We start from the raw sequence: 22342 nt of genomic DNA, 5'->3' as shown, positions 1-22342 counted from the left end.
TGATCCTGGAGTCCTGGGATCGAGTTCCGCATCAGGCTCCTTGCATGGAGCCTGCTTCTCCCTCCGCCTGTGTCTCTGCCCACCCCCTCTCTGAGTCTCTCATGAATAAATAAAATCTTAAAAAAAAATACTATATGTTCTCACTTTTTTTTTGTTTATTTAATTTTTTAAAAATAACCTCTACACCCAACGTGGGGCTCGAACTTACAACTCTGAGATCAAGAGTGGCATGTTCTTCCAACTGAGCCAGCCAGGCAACTCTGCGTGATCTCATTTTTATGTGGAATCTAAAAATAGCAAATTCATTCATATAAAGGCACCTGGCTGACTCATCAGTAGAACATGCATGCAGCTTTTGATCTCAGAGTTGTGGGTTCGAGCCCCAATATGGGTAGAGACTACTTAAAAATATAATCTTTTAAAAAAATAAAAAATAAAAAACATCAAACTCAGAAACAGAGAACAGAATGGTGGTTGCCAAGGGCTCAGAAGGGGGACATGGGGAAGTAAGTCAAAGGCTACAAACTTTCAGTTATAAGATGAATAAGTTCCAGGAATCTAATGTACATTATGATTATTATAATTAAAAATATTACACTGTGTATTTGAAAGTTGTTAATGATAATACAGCTTTAATGTTCTCACCATAGTTACTGTGTGAGGTGAAGAATGTGTTAACTAATTCTACTATGGCAGATGCTTTGCAATATACACATATATCAAATCATCACATTGTACACCTTAAACTTATACTAAATGTCAATTACCTCAGTAAAACTGTAGAAAGAAAAAGAATAAAGTAGGAAACTCAAACTTCTCAATTTCAAAACTTACTATGGACCAAGAGTAAGCAAAAGAGTGTAGGGGCACCTGGTGGCTCAATCGGTTAGGTATCTGCCTTTGGCTCAGGTTATGATCCCGGGGTCCTGGAATGGAGCCCCATATTGTGCTCCCTGCTCAGCAGGGGGTCGGCTTCTTCCTCTCCCTCTCTCTCCTTCTGTGTGCTCTCTCAAATCAATAATCTTTTTTAAAAGGACAGTGTAGTATTAGCATAAGGACAGACACATAGATCAATGGAATAAAATTGAGAGTCCAGAAATAAACCTGTCTATGATCAACTAATTTTCAACAGAAATGCCAAAACCATTCAATGGAGAAAGAACAGTCTTTTATAATACATATGATGCTGGGTCAACTGGCTAGCCACATTTGGAGAATGAAATTCAAGACCTTTTTTGACACCATATATAAAAATCAACTCAAAATGGAGCTAAAACTATAAAACTCTTAGAAGAAAACATAGAAGTAAACCTTCTTGGGGATCCCTGGGTGGCTCAGCAGTTTAGCGCCTGCCTTTGGCCCAGGGCGCAATCCTGGAGTCCCGGGATCGAGTTCCACTTCGGGCTCCTGGCATGGAGCCTGCTTCTCCCTCCTCCTGTGTCTGTGCTCTCTCTCTATGTCTATCATGAATAATTAAATAAATAAATCTTTAAAAAAATAAAATAAAATAAAATCTTTAAAAAAAAAAAGTAAACCTTCATGACTATGTGTTAGGCAACGGTTTCTTAGACATGCTATCAAAAAAACAAGCATCAAAGGAAAAAACAGATAAGCTGTCATCAAAATTTTTTAAAAAGTGCTATGAAAATGGAGGAAATGCTCCAAAAAGTATTAGTAAAGTAAAAAGTATTTGTGCTCCAAAAAGTATTAGTAAAGTAAAAAGATAACTCAGAAAACAGAATGGTGCCTGGGTAGTACAGTCGGTTAAGCATCAGACTCTGTTTCAGCTCAGGGTTGTGAGACTGAGCCCCACATGGGACTCTGCACTCAGCACAGAGCCTGCTTGAATATTCTCCCTCCTACTCCCTCTACCTTTGCCTGCACTGCACTCTCCCTACCCCTCAAACAAATAAATCTTTAAAAAAAAACAACAACAACGGGGATATGTTTGCATATCTAATAAGGGACTAGTATCTAAAATAAGTAACAAACTCTTAACATCTCAACAACAGAAAGACAAATGATCCAATTTAAAAATAAGCAGGGCGCCTGGGTGGCTCAGTGGGTTAAGCATCTGACTTTGGCTCAGGTCATGATCTCAGGATCCTAGGATTGAGCCCCATGGCAGGCTCCCTGCTTAGCAGAGAGGCTGCTTATCCCTTTCCCTCTCTCTTTGCCCCTCCCCCTGCTCATGCTCTCTCTCTCTCTCTCTCTCTCAGTCTTTAAAAAATTAAAAAATAAAATAAAAATGGGCAAAGAATCTGAATAGTCATTTCCTCAAAGAAGATATACAAATGACCAATAACCACATAAACAGGTGCTCAACATCATTAGTCATCAGGGAAATGAAAAACATATCAAAAACAACCACAGTGGAATGAATACTGCTTCACCTCCACTTGGATAGCAGTAATAAAAAAGATAGGATAATAGTAAGTGTTGGCAAAAGATGTGGAGAAGCTAGAGCCCTCATACATTGCTGGTGGGATTATAAAATGGTATACCGCTTGGGAAAATAGTTTGGCAGTTCCTCAAGAAGTTAAACATACAGTTATCATATAACCCAAAAATTCTATTCCCAAAAGATGTTTTAATATATGTCCACACAAAAGCTTATACTGAATGTTCATGGCACCATTATTCATAATAAAAAGGGAAACTCAAAAGTATAACAACTGGGATGACTGGCTGACTCAGTGCAGCATTCGACTCTTGATATCAGGGTTGTAAGTTCAAGCCCCAAGTTGGATATAGAGATTACTTAAAAATAAAATATATATTTTAAAGTATAACAATGGGCACCCCTTGTGGTGCAGCGGTTTAGCGCCGCCTGCAGCCCGCCTGTGATCCTGGAGACCTGGGATCGAGTCCCACGTCGGGCTCCCTGCATGGAGCCTGCTTCTCCCTCTGCCTGTGTCTCTGCCTCTCTCTCTCTCTCTCTCTCTCTCTCTCTCTCTCTTTCTCTGTCTCTCATGAATAAATAAAATCTTAAAAAAAAAAGTATAACAACTAGTAAATGGAAACAATGTAGTGTATTCATGATAGAATATTATTCAGCCATAAAAAAAAATGAAATTCTGGGATCCCTGGGTGGCGCGGTGGTTTAGCATCTGCCTTTGGCCCAGGGCGCAATCCTGGAGACCGGGATCGAATCCCACATCAGGCTCCCGGTGCATGGAGCCTGCTTCTCCCTCTGCCTGTGTCTCTGCCTCTCTCTGTCTCTCTCTCTCTCTGTGACTATCATAAATAAATAAATAAATAAATAAATAAATAAATAAATAAATAAAATATTAAGAAAAAAAGAAAAAGAAATTCTGATCCATGCTACAATACAGATGAACCTTGAAAAGCTAATGCTGAGTGAAAAAAGCCAGTCACAAGACTATATACTATGTGATTCTATTTATATGATATGTCCAGAATAGGCATAGAGACAGAAAGCAGTATTTGCTTAGGGCTGGGGGTGGGGTTGGAGGGAGGTTGGAAAGTGATATTAAAGGGTACAGGGTTTCTTCTGAGATGATGAAAATATTCTAGGAATGCCTGGGTGGCTCAGTTGGTTAAGCATCTGCCTTCAGCTCATATTATAATCCCAGGGTCCTGGGATTGAGCCCCATGTGGGGCTCCCTGCTCAGCAAAGAGTCTCATTCTCCCTCTCCCCCCTGTTCATGCTCTCTCTTGTTCTCTCAAAAAAACAAATAAAGTATTGACTGTGGTGATGGTAGCCCACATCTGTAAATATACTAAAAATCATTTAATTTTATACTTTAAATGGGTGAGTCATGAGTTATGTGAATTATATCTTACTAAAAGTGTAAAGAAAAAAAAAAAGAAACAGCTGTTGGGAGCCCCCAATTCCAAAATACTGAATCTCTTCAGGGACACTGCTGACACTCTCCTCTTTAAGGCCTCATCAGGCAGCCATGGGCTCAAAGTTTCCTTACTGAGGTTAGCAATGCTACTTATTATTTACTTCTTGCTTTCCTTACCACAAGTTAGCAATGTGAATTTGTCTAGATGGTTTGCTAAATGGCATATTTATCACAAGGCTTGATAACTGCAGTAAATTATACTCCAACTCCTTTACAATTTTTCAAGTCTAACCTCTAAGTGAATAGGTAAAGGGGAGTAGGTGCTAGAAAACCACTCACTACTAAATAAAACTATGCTAAAATACTAGAAATAAAAATTTAAGTTGTGTGAGTTCTTTTGTTGATAATTATCCCGATAATATATTAATAATATGTGCAAGGGACAACACAAAAGGTGACATCTATAAACCTCTGCAGTTACGACCCTGATAATGTATCAAAGAAACAATAATAAAGCAAAATCAATGTAATCTTGATCTTTAAGGGATGCGTAGGTGGCTCAGTGGTTGAGCATGTCTGCCTCCGGCTCAGGTCGTAATCCTGAGATCCTGGGATTGAGTTCCACATCAGGCTCCCCATGGGGAGCCTACTTTTTCCTCTACCCATGTCTCTGCTTCTCTCTGTTTCAAATAAATAAATAAATAAATAAATAAATAAATAAATAAATAAATAAATAAATCTTTTTAAAAAATTGATCTTTAAAACTAAAATAACAGACCTGATTTTAATGTTACATAATGTGCTATCTTAGCAACATACGGTGTTTATGAAATAACATAGAGTCACCAACACACAGAAAAGTAACATAAAGGAGTAGATGAATTTAGCATCTGGGTTGTCCCTGGGGTATCTCTTGGTATTTCCCTGCCCAATTTTGACAGTAAATGTACAAGTACAATGGTCAACGCCTAAAAAGGGCATGGTAACTATGCTCGGGTTCCTCAGTCATGACAGTCACCCTACCTGGTAAGGCATCTAGACAAGTGGAGATATTGGCCAAGAATCTAGAATGGAGCTTAGAGAGAGACAGTAAGTATTAGTTGTGACCTAGAGACTACCTGTAGTGGTAGAGGTTGTAATTAATTCATCTACTAATCTTAACTATTGTCAGTCAGTCCTCAGAAAAAGAAACCAAAGAGAATGCTGAGGAGTTGTTCTCACATGGTGTGAATTCATATGAAATGAATTCAAGAGGCAAAAGGAGTGCAGTGACCAGATATTCCCTTCAAGACCAAGGCATTCATTCCTCCAACTGCCTGGAGAGTTCCTCTAACTCCAGGAGTCTAGCAGCTAAGCCCTCCTCAACAAACTGTATCAGGGGACCGAGTTCTCTGGCAGCAGTCTCTGAGATGGAGTTTAAGATGCAAGATACTTAACAGAAATTGATACCTATGAAGCAAAGGCAGCAGAAGCAAGACTAGAAGAAGTCAAACTACATGCATGTCTTTGACAATCAGGTACAACTCCCAGGAGCAAGTACTGCCTATCAGGGAGCTCCATGTTAAGCTAAAATAGCTGGAATCTTTACCCAAACTTGTTCGGCCATTTGCAAGGTGACTGTAGAGGACTGTGATCTCAGGTAAAGCAGCTCTCTGTAGCTGAGGCAGATTTGAACCAGGTGACAGCTGGAAACCATCCACTGAAAGCACTTCCTACAGCTGGAAAGGGAAACTTGTAGTTTGGAAATTATGTAGTTTCATTTCCATCTCTACCACAGAAACTGCCCCACCCAAGGTTATACCTTCTCCCCTCAGGTCAGCCCACATCTAATTCCAAATAACTCTTTTTTTTTTTTTAAGATTTTGTTTATTTATTCATAAGAGACACAGAGAGAAAGGCAGAGACATAGGCAGAGGAAGAAGCAGGTTCCTCGCAGGAAGCCCCACGCAGGACTTGATCCAGGACCTGGGATCACGCCCTGAGCCGAAGGTAGACACTCAACCGCTGAGCTACCCAGGCGTCTCTAATTCCAAATAACTCTTAAATATGATACTAGCTCCAAAGTTCCCAAAAGGATTGACTGAAGTCTCCAAGGCAACTCCATCAGTTCAATCCCTCTGCCCTCCAAATCTTGCATCCCTTACTCTATTACAAGTCTTGTTCCTCAATAAACCTTCCACAAGCCAATCTCCATCTCAGAGAAATAGCTATGGCCTACTCTGTTCAGTAACCTCACAGGCTATTACTTTATTTCAGATAGTGCAAATCCTTAAACTTCAGCTGTAGGTGGCACAATAATGTCAAGCCATCATTCTGAAATAAACAAAAAGTAATGTATACACCAGCATTTAGATTAGTAGAAAAAGATGAATATGTCAGAGATGCCAAAACTGAAATATTTAACTAGTAGAGGAGCAAATAGTAGAGCTGTGTCAATCCTTAAGAAAATAAACCATTGAGGGCAGCCCGGGTGGCTCAGCAGTTTAGCGCCACCTTCAGCCTAGGGCGTGATCCTGGAGACACAGGATAGAGGCCCATGTCCGGCTCCCTGCATGAAGCCTGCTTCTTCCTCTGCCTGTGCCTCTTTTTCTCTCTCTCTCTGTCTCAAACCATTCATAACCTGAAAATGGGTAGAATAAAAAAAAAAAGTTACTAAATCACATTCACCCATATTATATACATCAAGGCTCAAAGGCAATAGAAGAATTAATTGCAGAATTGTTATCAAAGTAGATTCTTCTACATAAATTAGTGGTTCCTGAACTTATTGGAGTCATGGATCCCTTTGAGTATCCAATGAAAGTTATAAATTGTCTTCTTTGAAAAATGTCCATATCCAAGGGTACTTGGGTGGCTCAATGGGTTAAGCATCCAACTCTTGATTTCAGCACAGGTCATGATCTCAGAGTTGAGGATCAAGACCCATTTTGGGCTCCATGATCAGTGGGGAGTCAGCTTGATATTCTTTCTTTCCCTCTTCAGCTGCCCCTGCACCTCCATGATCTCTCTAAAATAAATCAATCTTAAAAAAAAAAAAAGTAAAGAAAAATGTCCATATCCATTTGTAAAATCTGAAAATAATTTCAGGAATTCATGGATCCCTGAAAGCTATTTACAGATGCCAGGTTAAAAGCCCCTGATGTATATCAGGTTTATAAAAGTAAGATGACATTTCTCTAAATCATGTTAACTTAAAAGGCTAAAAAATGCTAAACAAAATAATGCAGCTGAATAAACTATATTATTATCTGTTACTTATTTTAATTGCTTTATTATATAAGAAATACATAAATAGGCTGTCATCATAAAATGATTCAAGCAATACAGACTAAACTAAACTTCCTTTTGGTCACCACTCATTCCACTTCCTCAGAGATTACTTATCAATTCTGTTCAAATCCTTTTAGATTTTTCAATACCTTTTCAAAAACTTACATAACTATTAAAATGTATAGAATTATTTTGGGGTAAATATGTTAAGAACTAGCATTTAAAAACAACAAAGGATGGGAGAAGATATTTGCAAATGACGTATCAGATAAAGGGCTAGTTTCCAAGATCTATAAAGAACTTATTAAACTCAACACCAAAGAAACAAACACATTCAATCATGAAATGGGCAAAAGACACGAAGAGAAATCTCACAGAGGAAGACATAGACATGGCCAACATGCACATGAGAAAATGCTCTGCATCACTTGCCATCAGGGAAATACAAATCAAAACCACAATGAGATACCACCTCACACCAGCGAGAATGGGGAACATTAACAAGGCAGGAAACCACAAATGTTGGAGAGGATGCGGAAAAAAGGGAACCCTCTTACACTGTTGGTGGGAATGTGAACTGGTGCAGCCACTCTGGAAAACTGTGTGGAGGTTCCTCAAAGAGTTAAAAATAGATCTGCCCCAGGACCCAGCAATTGCACTGTTGGGGATTTACCCCAAAGATTCAGATGCAATGAAACGCCGGGACACCTGCACCCCGATGTTTCTAGCAGCAATGTCCACAATAGCCAAACTGTGGAAGGAGCCTTGGTGTCCATCGAAAGATGAATGGATAAAGAAGATGTGGTTTATGTATACAATGGAATATTACTCAGCCATTAGAAACGACAAATACCCACCATTTGCTTCAACGTGGATGGAACTGGAGGGTATTATGCTGAGTGAAGTAAGTCAATCGGAGAAGGACAAACCGTGTATGTTCTCATTCATTTGGGGAATATAAATAATAGTGAAAGGGAATATAAAAGAAGGGAGAAGAAATGTGTGGGAAATATCAGAAAGGGAGATAGAACATAAAGACTCCTAACTCTGGGAAACGAACTAGGGGTGGTGGAAGGGGAGGAGGGCGGGGGGTGGGGATGAATGGGTGACGGGCACTGAGGGGGGCACTTGATGGGATGAGCACTGGGTGTTATTCTGTATGTTGGTAAATTGAACACCAATAAAAAAATTAATTTATTAAAATAAATAAATAAATAAAAATAAAATAAAATAATAAAATAAAAACAACAAAGGCGGTGCCTGGGTGGCTTAATCTGATAAACATCCTGTTGATTTCGACTCAGGTCATGATTTTAAGAGTTGTGGGATTGTGGGATTAAGCCCTGCATTGGGCTCCATGCTCCAGGAAGTAGGCTTAAGATTGTCTCTCTCCTTCTCCCTCTGCCCCTTCCCCACTCTCTCAAATAAATAAATCTTTAAAAAAATAAAAATAAAAACAACAAAGGATAGATACTAGTGATTTTACTAACATTAGCGAATTGCAGTATTGCTGAGCTTAATGATGTTTTCATGTAACTCTTTCCTGAATCCAGTCTATCCATTTAATTTGATTTGACCCACAAGTTCCAAATCCAATTTGGAACAAGCTATTGTATAAATGAAGCAATAAATTAATTCAACCAACACTACCATGCACATTCTATGTAAACCAGTGTACTGAACACTATGGAGCAATGGTTCCCAAATGTTTAAATCTGGACAGCTTATCAAAAGTAGATTCCTAAGTCCCATTCCAATCTTAGTTAACTAGAATTTCCAAGGGTAGAAGCACAGAATCTGTATTTTACCAAAACTCCTCAAGTGACTAAAGTGTAAAGTAGTCAGTGCTGGAAATCACGATTATGAAAGTCACAGAGGGGCACCCAGGTGGCTCAGTCAGTTAAGCAACCCACTCTTGACTTTGACTCAGGTCATGATCTCACAGTTGTGAGATCAAGCCCTGTGACCAACTCCATATTCACTACAGAGTATGCTTAAGATTTTCCTTCACCTTCTCCCTCCACCTTTGCCCAGACTAACGTATGCTTGCTTTCTTGCTCGCTCCCTCGCTCTAAATCAATCAATCAATCAATCAATCGATCAATCAATCTTTTTTAAAAAAGGAAAAGGAAGTCATGAATAAGTTCACAATTCATTCCACAAAGACCTCTTAAGGGGTCATTTATGAAACCTACTAGGTATGGTACTGGATATTGCACATATTGCAGGATACAGTTCTTGCCCTGGAAGCACTTGCAGACTGGAAGGGAAGATAATACCTGTAACAAATTAAAACACAAACTGAAAATGGAAAGTGCTGTCTCCTCACTAAAATTTATGCTCCATGAAAACAGGAAGTTTGTTTGAATAAAACACTGTCATGTCTCCAATGGCTAGACCAGAGTCTAGAACAAAATAGGTAATCAAACAACTGCTGATCAATGCATAGGACCAAAGTGGAAGGAAAATTTAATTTCAACTAAGCAGATAAGGAAATGGCACTTTTTAGAATGGAGGAACAGGCTATTAAGAGGCAGGGAAGGAGAATAGAAATAGAACTAAGAATCACAACCCCCTAAAATATAAGAAACTCCAAGCTGACTTTGCATACATTATCAAATTTAACTGTGATATAAATTTTCTGAGACAGTATTGTATCACCATTTTATGGATGAAGAAATTGAAGCACAAAGAGGTCAAGTAACTTGTCATCCAGGATTATACATCTGGAAAGCAGCATAAGGTCTTCAAGGTTCATCCATGCTGTAGTATGTATCACGATTTCCTTCCTTTTTCAAGGCTGGATAATATTCCATTGTATACATCTACCACATTTTGTTTATCCATTAATCTGTCAATGGACGCTTAAGTTGCTTCTACCCTTGGCTATTAAAATTAATGCTGCTGTTAAACATAAGTGTATAAATATCTATTTGAGTTCCTGCACTCAATTTTTTGGTATATATCCAGAAGCAGAATCGCTGGATCATATGATAATTTTATGTTTAATATTTTTGAGAAACTGTCATACTATTTTCACAGCAGCTGCACTACTTTATACTCCTATGAGTGATGCACAAGGGTTCTAATTTCTCCATATTCTCACTAACATTTGTTATTTTCTGTGTTTTTAATATCTGACATCCTAATGGGTGTGAAGTGAAGTCCCTTGTGGTTTTTATTTGCATTTCTTCTTCTCGTGCTTATGGGACATCTACATACCTTCTCTGGAGAAGTATTTATTCAGCTCTTTCACCTATTTTTTAATCAGGCTATTTTTTGTTGTTAAGTTGGAGTTCTTAATATATTCTGGACATTTATCCTTTACTAGACATGTTGATTTTCAGTGGCCAGGAGGTTATCCATTTAGAAATAACTAATAGGCAAATGTACATGGTGATCTTGAATTCCAGAGGGAGAAACAACACAGATTTAATAGTTATATTATTTGCACAATGATATTTATATAGTGCTTCCACTGTATAATATTAGTTTATTTAAAATCTCACAAAAAAAAAATCTCACAAAAATCCTGACACTTTTACAGATGAGAAAACTAAGGCAGATCTTCTGACTTCAAATCCCAACATAATTAGTTGGAAGTGTTGGATGGAAGCAAAAAGATGCTGGCCAAGCTGATAGAGTTGTGGGCCCCTCCCCAATCCTCCAAACAGCTCAATTTTTCTGCTGCAAAAACTAGAATACCATCTGAGATTTAATTTGAAAACGAACAGTTGCTTTAAACAAAATTTAAACCACTACATTATATCTCGTGTTCATAAAACAATTATTAAAGTTATAGAAATAAATAAGATTGCTAAATTAGAAAGCTTGGGACAAAAAGGTACATCCTACTTTTGTGGGATAAGAAAAAAAAAGGTAGGCAGAAAGAAAGCCAGAATGTTGAAGTAACTGAAACCTAATTAGTATTTCAAGAGGAAGATACAATAGACTATAGAAAATTCTATACAGAGTTCATGAAGGATAAAGACTGGAAAAAGAAGACTAAGCTTGGCAATCATGAGGTCACTGGTGACCTTTAAGAGATCAATTATAATACAGTGAATAAAAGCAGAAGTCAAACTGAAAGGGCTTCAGATATGGGGAGAATGTTGAAGAAGGAAAGGTAACAAATAGAGAATACTTTCAGAAATTGTAGTATATTAATAATAGAAAACACTTACATAGCACTAATAAGTGCTAGGCTCTGGTCTAAATATTTAACATATTTTTTTTTGTTTTTAATTTTTTTTTAATATTTAACATATTAATTAATTTATCCTCAGGGGCACCTGGGTAATTCAGCCGTTAAGTGTCCAACTCTTGATTTCAGATCAGATCATGACCTCAAATCAGGGTCATGAGATGGAGCCCCACCTCAGGCTTGTCCCTGGGCATGAAGCCTGCTTAACATTCCCTCTCCCTCTCTACCCCTCCCCACTCCCTTCACCCTCTTCCCTACTCAAAGGTACGCACAGGGCGCTCGCTCATGCGCTCTCTCTCTCTCTCTCTAAAAAAAAAAAAAAAAAAAAAAAAAAAAGACCGGTGCCTGGGTGGCTTAGTTGGTTAAGTGTCATTCTCTGGCCCAGGTCATGATTCCAGCATCCTGGAACCAAACCTCTTGGAAGCCCTGCTTCTCCCTCTCCTCCCTGCTCGTACTCTCTCCCTATGTCTGTCGCTATTCTCCCTCAAACAATAAAATCTTTAAAAAAAAGATAATTTATCCTCAAAACAATGGTTGGTATCATCATTCTGTCCATCTACAGGTAATGAAACAGACACAGTGAGAAGCCAGAATTCTGAGGCTACCAGCTGCATAGTCCCTGCACATATGAGACAATATTTAATATTATATAATATATATCCTACATCATATTAAGTAATATTAATTTAATATTATATAATATATATCCTACATCATATTAAGTTGATACATGTAAACATATATGGTAGCAAAGAATATAATAATATTGAGAGAAAAAATTAACAAGATTATTTTTCACAATAGAGAACCATAACGTGAGTTTGAATTTTATATTGCTAACATCAACTATGTACATGATACTTGCCAGTCATGTCAGTTTATCAGGTGTTGACAGGCTGGCTTTTCCTGAAAGTATTAATGCTGCAGGCTTCCATTCAATAAAACCATGAATGAATAGGGGGAAAAATATAATGATCTCCAAGGCTTGCAAAGCCTTAATACAGTTCCCTGTTGTTTACAGACCATTGATAATGAATGGATAGACCAAAATCCATTTTGTTGATTGGCTCTATCATATGTTTATACCTAAAGGAAGCAATATTTTTTTAAAAAACAAAGAGAAAAAAGAGATTATATGAAGGTAACAAAACTGTTCTAAAGACAGAAATCTGTAAAATTTATTCTGAGAAAAAAGGATTAACACCTGGCAATATTTCCATCATCTTCCTGCCTGCCAATGTTACTCCTTTGAATCATTATGGACTAGAGTATTATGGGGCATAGCAATGTCAATACAGAAGAAATTTCACGAAGGGTTAATCTAACTTATAAGCAATAAATTGTGTTTCCAAACTTTATAATAATATTAGACATAATTTTAATGTTTTTTATAATTAGAACTATATCTTAGAATTATATCAAAATACAACAATACATCCAGCTGTCCCCATTTCTTCTGTTAATCACTTCCTACTTTTTGCCCCCATAGTAACTACCTCTATTATTATGAAATATTATGCTAAATGCTATTTTACATGTGTATCCTAAATTATGTACTCAAGTATAGAAATTATGTTCTATTTGGTACAGAACATTAAAAATGTTAAATATAAATTTCAAAAATGAGTAAATGAACAAACATTTAGAAAATTATATGTTGATATTACATTCAGACAAATGTCTTTTGATGGTGATAAGACAAAGAATTTAGATATTTTTGCATAAGACCTTTCCAAAACACAGGCACACTTTCTTTAAGTGGTAAGAGAATAATTTTCCTTGAAATCCATTAATAAACCTAAAGATAGGTAAGAAAGATGACATGGTCCATAGCATTTTTGTAATATGTATTACATAATGTTTTGATTGCCCACAGTAAGTTTAAAAACACTGGTAACACTAATAACGATAATTATTTTTCTATAGCAGTGTTTCAACATGGCTGTACAAGACAATTTAGGACCTTTTTTAAAATTCTGAAGTTGAGTCTTCATTCTCAATTAATTTGGGGTGAGTTCTGGATGGACACTGTCTTTTAAAAAATCTCCCCAGGTGATTTTTTTTTTTTTCCCCCAGGTGATTTTAATGTGAAACTCACTATTCTTTCCTTTAAAATCAAATTTTTGGAGCATAATTCGCATTCAAAAAAATTTACCAATTTTAAGTATACAAAATTCAGTAAGTTTTGATAAGTAAGTGCAGTCATGCAACTACTACCATGATCATGACATAGAACATTTCCATCACCCAAAAAAGTTTCCTCATACCTTACCCTGGACCCTAGCAACTACTTTATGTCACAATAGCTTCTGCTTTCTAAAATTTCATATACATGGAACTATGTTGTAGGTACTCTTTTTGGTCTAGGTTCTTTTATTCAGCATAATGCTTTTTAGACTCATTCATGTTTCTAGGCTATCAATACTTTGTTCTTTCTTATTGCTGAAAAGTAGTCATTGTATGGATATACAATTTCTCTATTTACACATCCGATAGACATTTGGAATATTTCCAGTTTAGGGCTATTCTGAAATAAACTGCTCTGAATATTCAAGTCTTTTTATGAACAGATGTTTTCACTTCTCTAAGTAAATATCTAGGAATAGGGTTGCTGAATCTTATCATTAAGTATATTATTAACTTAATATGAAACTGTTTTTCAAAGTGACTGTATCATTTGGCATCCCTACCAATTGCTCCACATCCTTGTTAGCACTAGTATAGCATTACTTTTAGCTATACTAGTGTGTATGTATGTAGTAATATCTCTTTGGTTATAATTTGCATTTCCCTAAGGACTAAATGATAAGAAGTATACATATATAACTGTTCTTAAAGCAAGAAAAGCACTAAGATTAAGGGTATTTTATCTTTTGATTCAATAGCCCATTATTAAAGAAGGTAACAATGTTAATCTGCCTGTATACCACATTCATCACTCCGTTATAATGGGAAACAAGCAAATGACCAAAAAACATATACACATAAGACTTCCAAAACAGGTTTCTGAGAATCGTAGAGTCAAGTACCCACTCAGTGTTTAACCACTCACCTACAAAAAATGTCAACATAATGTAGTCCTTAGACACTTAGGCTTTAGTGTCCACCTTGGGTTTCTATTCTAATGTAGGAAAATATTTTGGAATGAGGTCCACTAAAAGCAGGTAAACAGTTATTTATTGAGACTTACACAAAACAAGTGACTAAATATTCAATGAATGAGGGGCACCTGGGTGGCTCAGTCAGTTAAGCATCAGACTCTAATTTCAGCTCAGGTCATGATCTCAGAGTCGTGGAATCAAGCCCCACATCAAGCTCCAACCTCAGCACTGAGTCTGCTTGGGATTTTTCTCTCTCCCTTTCCCTCTGCCCCTGTCCCCACTCTCACATACACACTCTCTCTAAAATAAATAAAATCTTTAAAAAATTCAATGAGTGAATCAAGAACTAGTTAATAATAAGTTTCAAGGGTATTTTTTAATCTATGTAATGTTTTAAAAATCAGACACACCCAGAAATTACAAAATGCCAATATATCTCCTAGGCTCCCATTACATATAAATCAATGAAGAGATATGTCCATACTACATAAATATTAAAAAATCATTTGGGACGCTTGGGTGGCTCAGCAGTTGAGCATCTGCCTTTGGCTCAGGGCATGATCCCAGAGTCCCAGGTCGAAGTCCCACATCGGGCTTCCTGCATGGAACCTGCTTCTCCCTCTACCTATGTCTCTACCTCTCTTTCTGTATCTCTCATGAATAAATAAATAAAATCTAAATAAATAAATAAATATTTAACAATTTACTCATTTATTTAAGGAACATTTACTGAACACCAACATAGGGCATGTCACATTATGCATTCTAAGGGGGCAAAAAATGTTTTCAATGCTGAAAACCAAAAATTAATCAGTTGGCTACATATGATTATAAAAAGTAACAGTAAGTTAGCAGATGATAACATAATGCTAAAGCTAGTATTAAAATGAGTGTAATTTCCCTGGCATACTAGTTCAATGACAAGCTAAAAGAGGCCAAGAAACATACTGCCTGTATCAGGAAAGAAATAAGCCTATAAATAAGCTAGAAGGTAGAAAATATACAAAAAAGTGATCTGGAATGAGTTGTAGTCTAATATCAAACACTAATTCTAAGCCATATTAACTTGGATTTGGAAACAGAGTAAAACAAGGTTCATATGCTTTCAGGGTTACCTATTTCCAAAGACAAAAAAAAACTCCTACAGTAATCTGTTCATCCATGCATATATACCGAGTGCTGTATTGCAGTCGTCATTTATAAAAAAAAATGACAGGTTTAACCTTTAAATAACCACCTACTTGTCAAAAAAGTTCCACATGTACTAAAAATACTAAATAATATCAATCATGCAAAGCATATCAATTAAATTGAAGTAATGTTTACCTAATAAAATGAATGTGATTTCTAATTTAAGCCATATCCAATGTAAAAAAGTTTAAAATTCACATGAAACTGTTATACAACAAGAAATAAGTATGAGAAGCTGTTATGAATTGAATTATGTCCCTCTAAAAATGGTATGTTGAAGTTCCTAACCCCCAGCACCTCAGAATGTGACCTTAGTTGGAAATAGGGTCACTGCACATGTAATTAGTTAAAATGAGGTCATACTGGAGTAGGGTGGGCCCCTAATCCAATATGACTGCTATCCTTATAAAATGGCCATGTGAAGATAGAGACACATAGCAAGAATGCCATGTGACAACAAAGGCAGAGATTAGAGTTACATGCCAAGGAATGCCAGCAAACCCCCAGAAGCTAGGAAAAAGCAAGGAAGAACTCTCCTATAGGTTTCAGAGGGAGCATGGCTGTGCCACATCTTGATTTCAGACTTCTGGCCTCCAGAATTGTAAGACAATAAATATGTGTTGTTTTAAGCCACACAGTTTGTGGCACTTTATTACAGCAGCCATAGGAAACTAATACAGCATTTCAGTATCTCTTTTGTATTCATTCATTAATTTACTGACATATTAATGCTTTGATTTTTAGAATTTATTCTCTAAGGTATAATACAGTAAACTTGACTGTTTGGGTACAGTTCTATATATTTTAACATATTTACATATATTTATATAACCATCACCATAATAGAATATTGATAGTTAAGTCTTGATTTTTAATAGCCATTGTTGAAACAACATAAATGAAATTGTTTCACATAGGCATAAGTAAATTTCTAGCCCTTTCACTTCAAAATTTTAGAGTTTGTACTCAACTTCAATAATGTATTTTTTTTAATTCCTAAAATAGAGATAATCTCTAAAATAAAATCCACTATCTTTAATTTATTCATTATCTTTCAAATCCAAAGCTCTAATCACTGAATTCTACTCCTGAAACCAATATTGCGCTGTATGTTAATTAGCTAGAATTTAAATAATTTTTTTAAAATCTAAAGCTCTATCTTTGAGAAAATCACCTTCAGTAAGAATTTATCTAAAGCTTTCATTTGAAGAAAATAAGTCACCATTCTTCACACAAAACAGATGGTCAACACAGAAGATACACACATGTAACATTCACACTACTTAATGCTATCAATTTAGTAATATGCACAAGTATGAAGTCTTCCCATAGTCTTCTAATACCACATGAATACTAAAATCCAGCTTCACTCTTTTTTTTTTTAAGTTTTATAACACTGAGAAGTCACTCTTAACCTTCACTATTCAACAAACATTCATTAAATATTAAGATGTATGTATGGTGCATTGGGAGGGAGGTAGAAAGAGAGAAATTATTGCTTAAAAAAGAACTAGTGTGGTTTTAAAACTTGGTAAATTTCGACTCTAAAAAATGTTACCACTTACCCCCTAAAGGCATGCAGCTACCTTCTATGCTGGAACGGCTTAAATATAAATTCATTTTTTCCCCACATGAAGTTTTATTATTATTTTAATAGCTATTCTAACTTAAAAACACAATGCTACAAAGCTTTTTAGGTGAGGGTATTTTTTGTTCCCCCCCAATACAGATCAAAATAAATTATACAGAAAAATCAACAACAGTGGGCAGCCCGGGTAGCTCAGCGGTTTTAGCGCCGCCTTCAGTTCAGGGTGTAATCCTGGAGACCCAGGATCAAGTCCCATGTCGGGTTCCCTGCATGAAGCCTGCTTCTCTCTCTGCCAGTGTCTATGCCTCTCTCTCTCTTTCTCCTGAGTGAATAAGTAAAATCTTAAAAAAAAAAAAAAAAAAATTCAACAGTATTACTTGTCACAATGTACTTCACAAAAGTTATGCTATAGAAAAATTTCATAGAAGTTCATTGATAATATACAAGTACTCATAATTATAAACTTTTTACTTGTTATTTAAGCTATGAATAATTTTCTGAAATGGATCTTTTAATTATTGTCTTTGTAATTATACTTTTTCTATATAAGGTAGTACATTAGCATTGTGGCTCTAATCTTGGAAGACTATCCAAGGACAAATTACACTTGCTAGAAACTGTATGGACTAAAAAAACATGGGGTTCTGTCAAAGTCAACAGTCATAATCTGTGAAAATTTCTGGGTAAATACATAAAATTACAATATATGAATATATATAATATACATAAGATATATATACTAATATATAATTTATATAGCTAAGATATACCAGCACAGAAAGCCCATCTAATTTTTTAAAAATCTAAATATCCAAATAAACATTTCTGCATTTAAGGAAGAAAAACCGTTAATGTTTAAAAAAAAAAAAAAAAGCACAATTGCATTTATTTTTAACAGCATTTAGTTGAGATATAATAGACCAATGTCCTGGATCACCCACAAAATCTGATTTCATTTGGAATTTGACATTATAGTCATTTACAAAATATATACCCTTTTAAAAATTTTCCGGTACCTCATCTGTTTCCTAAAGTTAGAAAATTCTTTCAAATTATACATTCCAATTGAGCAAAAGGAACTGAACAGCAAAAGGAATTAGTATAAGGTGGATATCCAACAACTACAACCTAGGTTCAGACATAGAGCATTGTCAGACCACCTAAAGACCCCTGGGTACTTCTTCTTAGTCATGTTAATGCTTCTTTCCCCTGAATTAATCCAGATTTCCCTGAGAAGACACAAACCTACTTTAAGTTTTACCACAGATAAATTAATTTAAAATATGAGTTGCAAAAAAGGGTCAACATCTTAAACTATTAGTAAATTATAATTATTCCATTCTTATACCATCTGCAGACTCCTAAATAAGTATTTTTTTCCAAAGTTTATACTACTGCTAATTTCCATGGGCTTCTTAAACAGGTTAGAAAGCAAATACCTAAAACATCTGAACTCTATTACCGTCATAATACTGAGATATCAGACTATAAGTCTATTCACACAGCTTTAAATTTACAGATGTCCATGAAAAGACTAATTTACAATTTTCCCTTTTTAAAAGGAACAATACTTCTGATTCTACTGTTATGTAGAAGAAATGTATCTTTTGAGGATAACAACCTATAGTTCTCCCATTTGTTTATATCAAGCTGGGGAAGTTTCAGTTCTGACTCAAAATTTGATGTTTTCTACAGAGTACTTGCTTTTCAGTAAGTCCATTACTTCCCATTACCAGATTCCATGTGGAAAGTAATCGGAAGTTACAGAATGTAACCTACTCTTTCCTACTCTTTGCACATGTCTTTTTGTTATTGTCTATTTTCTTTTTTTTTTTTTTTAATTTTATTTTTATTTATGATAGTCACAGAGAGAGAGAGAGAGAGGCAGAGACACAGGCAGAGGGAGAAGCAGGCTCCATGCACCGGGAACCCGACGTGGGATTCGACGTGGGATTCGATCCCGGGTCTCCAGGATCGCGCCCTGGGCCAAAGGCAGGCGCCAAACCACTGCGCCACCCAGGGATCCCTATTGTCTATTTTCCTTAAAAATTTTTTTTGTGTTGTGCTGTTCTCTTCATTTTTAAAAATTTGTTTTTTTTTAATTTTGAGGTATTTTTGTTTTCTCCATTTAAATACCCTTATGAATTCTTTCCTTAAAAGGATATTGCTATAAACATACCCTAATCTCCTTTCCTTTCTAAACCATCAGCCTTCAATAACTTCCCAATTCTGAGGTTATGACTCTGGTTTAAAAACAGCAAGGAAATATGTGGCATTTTAAAATTAGCACCACTGAGCAATTAAATTGAGTTTAAGTTATAAACTGAAGAACACGATTACTATCTTCCTATATACAAATCACTTTCTCACTCATCTCTTGGCAATACTTTTATAAAGCCTATCATCTAGATTAAGTCACATACTCACATTTTTAAGAGATGAGAGATGAGTCTTAATGTCAGGTATTAAAAGGTGATTCAAAAAAAAAAAAAAGGTGATTCATGCCAACATACAGAACTCAAAATGCTACAGAATGGAATATCCTTCTCTTTCACACTCATTAGCATAAATGAAGATAAGAAAAATAAAGATTACACAGCTCACAGTTCTCAAATAGCATTATCTAAAAGTCATAATTCATTCTCCTACCTTCATCTATGAAATCCACAGTGAGAATCAGAAAATGTGCTTATGTGTCTTTTCTCCAGACCCCACAATTCCCATCTAAGAGCTCATTACCCAATAAGCATGCCAACTGTCATATCATGAAAGAAAAATAACTGATTTAAACATGACCTGGATCACCCAGAAAATCTGATTTCATTTGGAATTTGACATTATAGTCACTTAAAAGATATACACCCTTTTAAAACTCTTCCTGTAGCTCATTTGCCCCCTCAAGTTTGAAAATTCTTTCAAGTCCATCCCTTACTATAAAACGACCACTTAAATTGACATTTTTCTATTTAAAATATTTTAAACAAGAATTATAAAAGCTTATCAAAACTCATACAAAGTTTACAGACTAATAGACATTCACCTTCATATTTTTAATATTTAGTACTAAAGCTGAACACTTTAATTATCTGATTATTCAACTCATTCTTTCAAAAACACAAATGCACAAAGGACAAGCTAGCCTTTTCCAAAGAAAACTTTCTCAATCCACTGTCACTGTTTTCTGACACAGGATGAATTTAGATAAATTTACATTTCACATTTGCAAAACAAATTGTGATATACTGTTGTTTAAAAAGAAACAGAGGATTCAATGATTCTCAATAACCAGAAGTAGATTGCTTTATATGAAACACCACAATGCACCACTCTTCAAAAAAAATTTTTTTCAAATATATTAGTTTTACCTGGAGGAAAGAAAGCTAGATGTCTGGCGTGCCTGTGTATGTGTTCCAGTGCTTGTTTAATTCTAAAAACAACCCTTCTCCAACTCCTTTCAAAAATCAATATTTTTTCAATAAATATGAGCATATACAGGGCAATAAAATGCATAATATGCACTTCCAGAATGTTACAATAACCCAAATAGAAAAAAAAATTCTGTGTTTTAATTTTCTACAAAGCAATTCAATGTTAAACAATGTCATTTTTCCCCCTTTCTCCCTATTCCACTATTCAGGTCTTCTACTGTATCTGTGTATTTAGTAGGATTAACAAATTGACTAGAGGATCCGGAGGAGTAAAAGAAATCATTTTTCACTTTTCCACAACCAAAAAAGATAAAAACAAAAGCAAATCCGAAGACTCATTAAATGAGAAGCATTTGAAAAACCCAACGTGACCAGCTTTTGATTTACCCTAGTCTGACAAGGAAGACAGACCCCACCCCCACTCCAGATTGTGTGGCTTTTTTTTTTTTCCTTGGGTGGGGGTGTAGAGAAGAGAGCTGTCACACTTCCATCTTCGGTTATTGTTAAGTCCGCAGCCTAGATTCCCAAGTACCACTGGTCCAAGGGAAAAAAAATATTAAGGCAGATAATTTTAATTGTCTGAAATGCACAGTATTTTTTTTCCAATCTTAAAGTTAATTATACCCAGCTTCAATCTGCTAAATCTACAGATTGCCTTTGACAGCCTGTCCCTCAAACATTCCCTGTAAGGCTGCTTGCTCCAGATTCACTAAGAATTTTCTTCTCTCCAAACTTAAAATTTTTAAAACGCATTTCTGAAATTATTGCATCCAAAAAGGCATTCCTTTCCATCCTTTTGCCTTTGGTGTGGAGTGTAGAATAAAGAGTAAAAAAAGAAAAGAGCGATCTATTTGCTCTTCGAACAAAAAGAAATGGGGTAGAGGGCCAGTTGGGGAAAGAGCAGCAGTGGACCTGAATGAAATGTTGAGAAAAGTTTTTTATGTGACTACTGTGTCCTTAGGCAGGGGAACAAGAGTTGGACAGAAAGCCTGAATCTCGGCCCCGGGCTCCGGCAGAGAGAAGGCACCTGCGGAAAAGAAGGCCAGGCACCAGAGAGGAGCCGGGCGAGCACCTACCGACTTGCAGCACGTTCTCCACCGAGCCGCTGTCCAGCAGACGGATGCCCCGGCGGAACGGCAGCCCCTCGCCGCCGCCGCCCGCCGCTCCGGCCGCTGTGCCCAGCCCGGGGGATGCCCCCGCCGCGGCGGCCCCGGGGGCGGAGCTGGTCGGAGCGGCGGCCCCGGGGGGCGGCGGCGGCCCCTCCTCGGCCGGCGAAGCCCCCGCGGCGCCGCCAAGCGCTCCGGCGCCGGGGCCGCCGCGGTACTGGAAACTGGAGTACATGCAGATCTCCCGCTCATTCCGCGGGAAGGACCAGTAGACGATGCGGCGCTGCACGGGCTCCGGGATCCGCTCGAAGCGCTCCTCCACCCTCTCGTACGCCCACTTTTCCGCCACCGTCTTGGCGGCGCAGTCCAGCAGGGACTCCGGCTGCAGGTGGGGGCGGGCCCCGGGGGCCAGGCAGCTGCCGCCGACGCCCCCTACCCCGCCGCTGGCCGCCCCGGGCGAACCGCGAGGGTGGTGAGCCTGCGGGCTGGGCCACGAGCACAGGCGCTTAGCCGGAGAGACCGGCGACGGCGAGAGCAGCTCCTCTCGCTCACCTCCTTCCGCCATTGCTGGGAACTGACTGACTGAGGCGGCGGCGGAGGCGGCGGCGGCGGCGGCGGCGGCACCGACTGCGGCGGAGACCC

At 37.2% G+C, this 22342-nt stretch overlaps 1 protein-coding gene across 1 annotated transcript in view; it reads right to left on the bottom strand.

The window, feature by feature from the left end:
- Positions 1–22337, bottom strand: part of ZSWIM5 (zinc finger SWIM-type containing 5) — a 207273-nt gene extending 184936 nt beyond the window's left edge. Inside the window, exon 1 of the mRNA XM_077845218.1 lies at positions 21671–22337. Coding sequence (XP_077701344.1) covers positions 21671–22265 — 595 coding nt within the window. The 5' untranslated portion in view covers positions 22266–22337. The remainder of the gene's footprint in view (positions 1–21670) is intronic.
- Positions 22338–22342: the final 5 nt, after the last annotated feature.

The sequence above is a fragment of the Canis aureus genome, chromosome 13 (genome assembly GCF_053574225.1).
Source record: "Canis aureus isolate CA01 chromosome 13, VMU_Caureus_v.1.0, whole genome shotgun sequence".
Classification (NCBI taxonomy): Eukaryota; Metazoa; Chordata; class Mammalia; order Carnivora; family Canidae; genus Canis; species Canis aureus.
The sequence above is the reverse complement of the archived record's forward strand: the minus strand, read 5'-3'. Positions and strand labels throughout refer to the sequence as shown.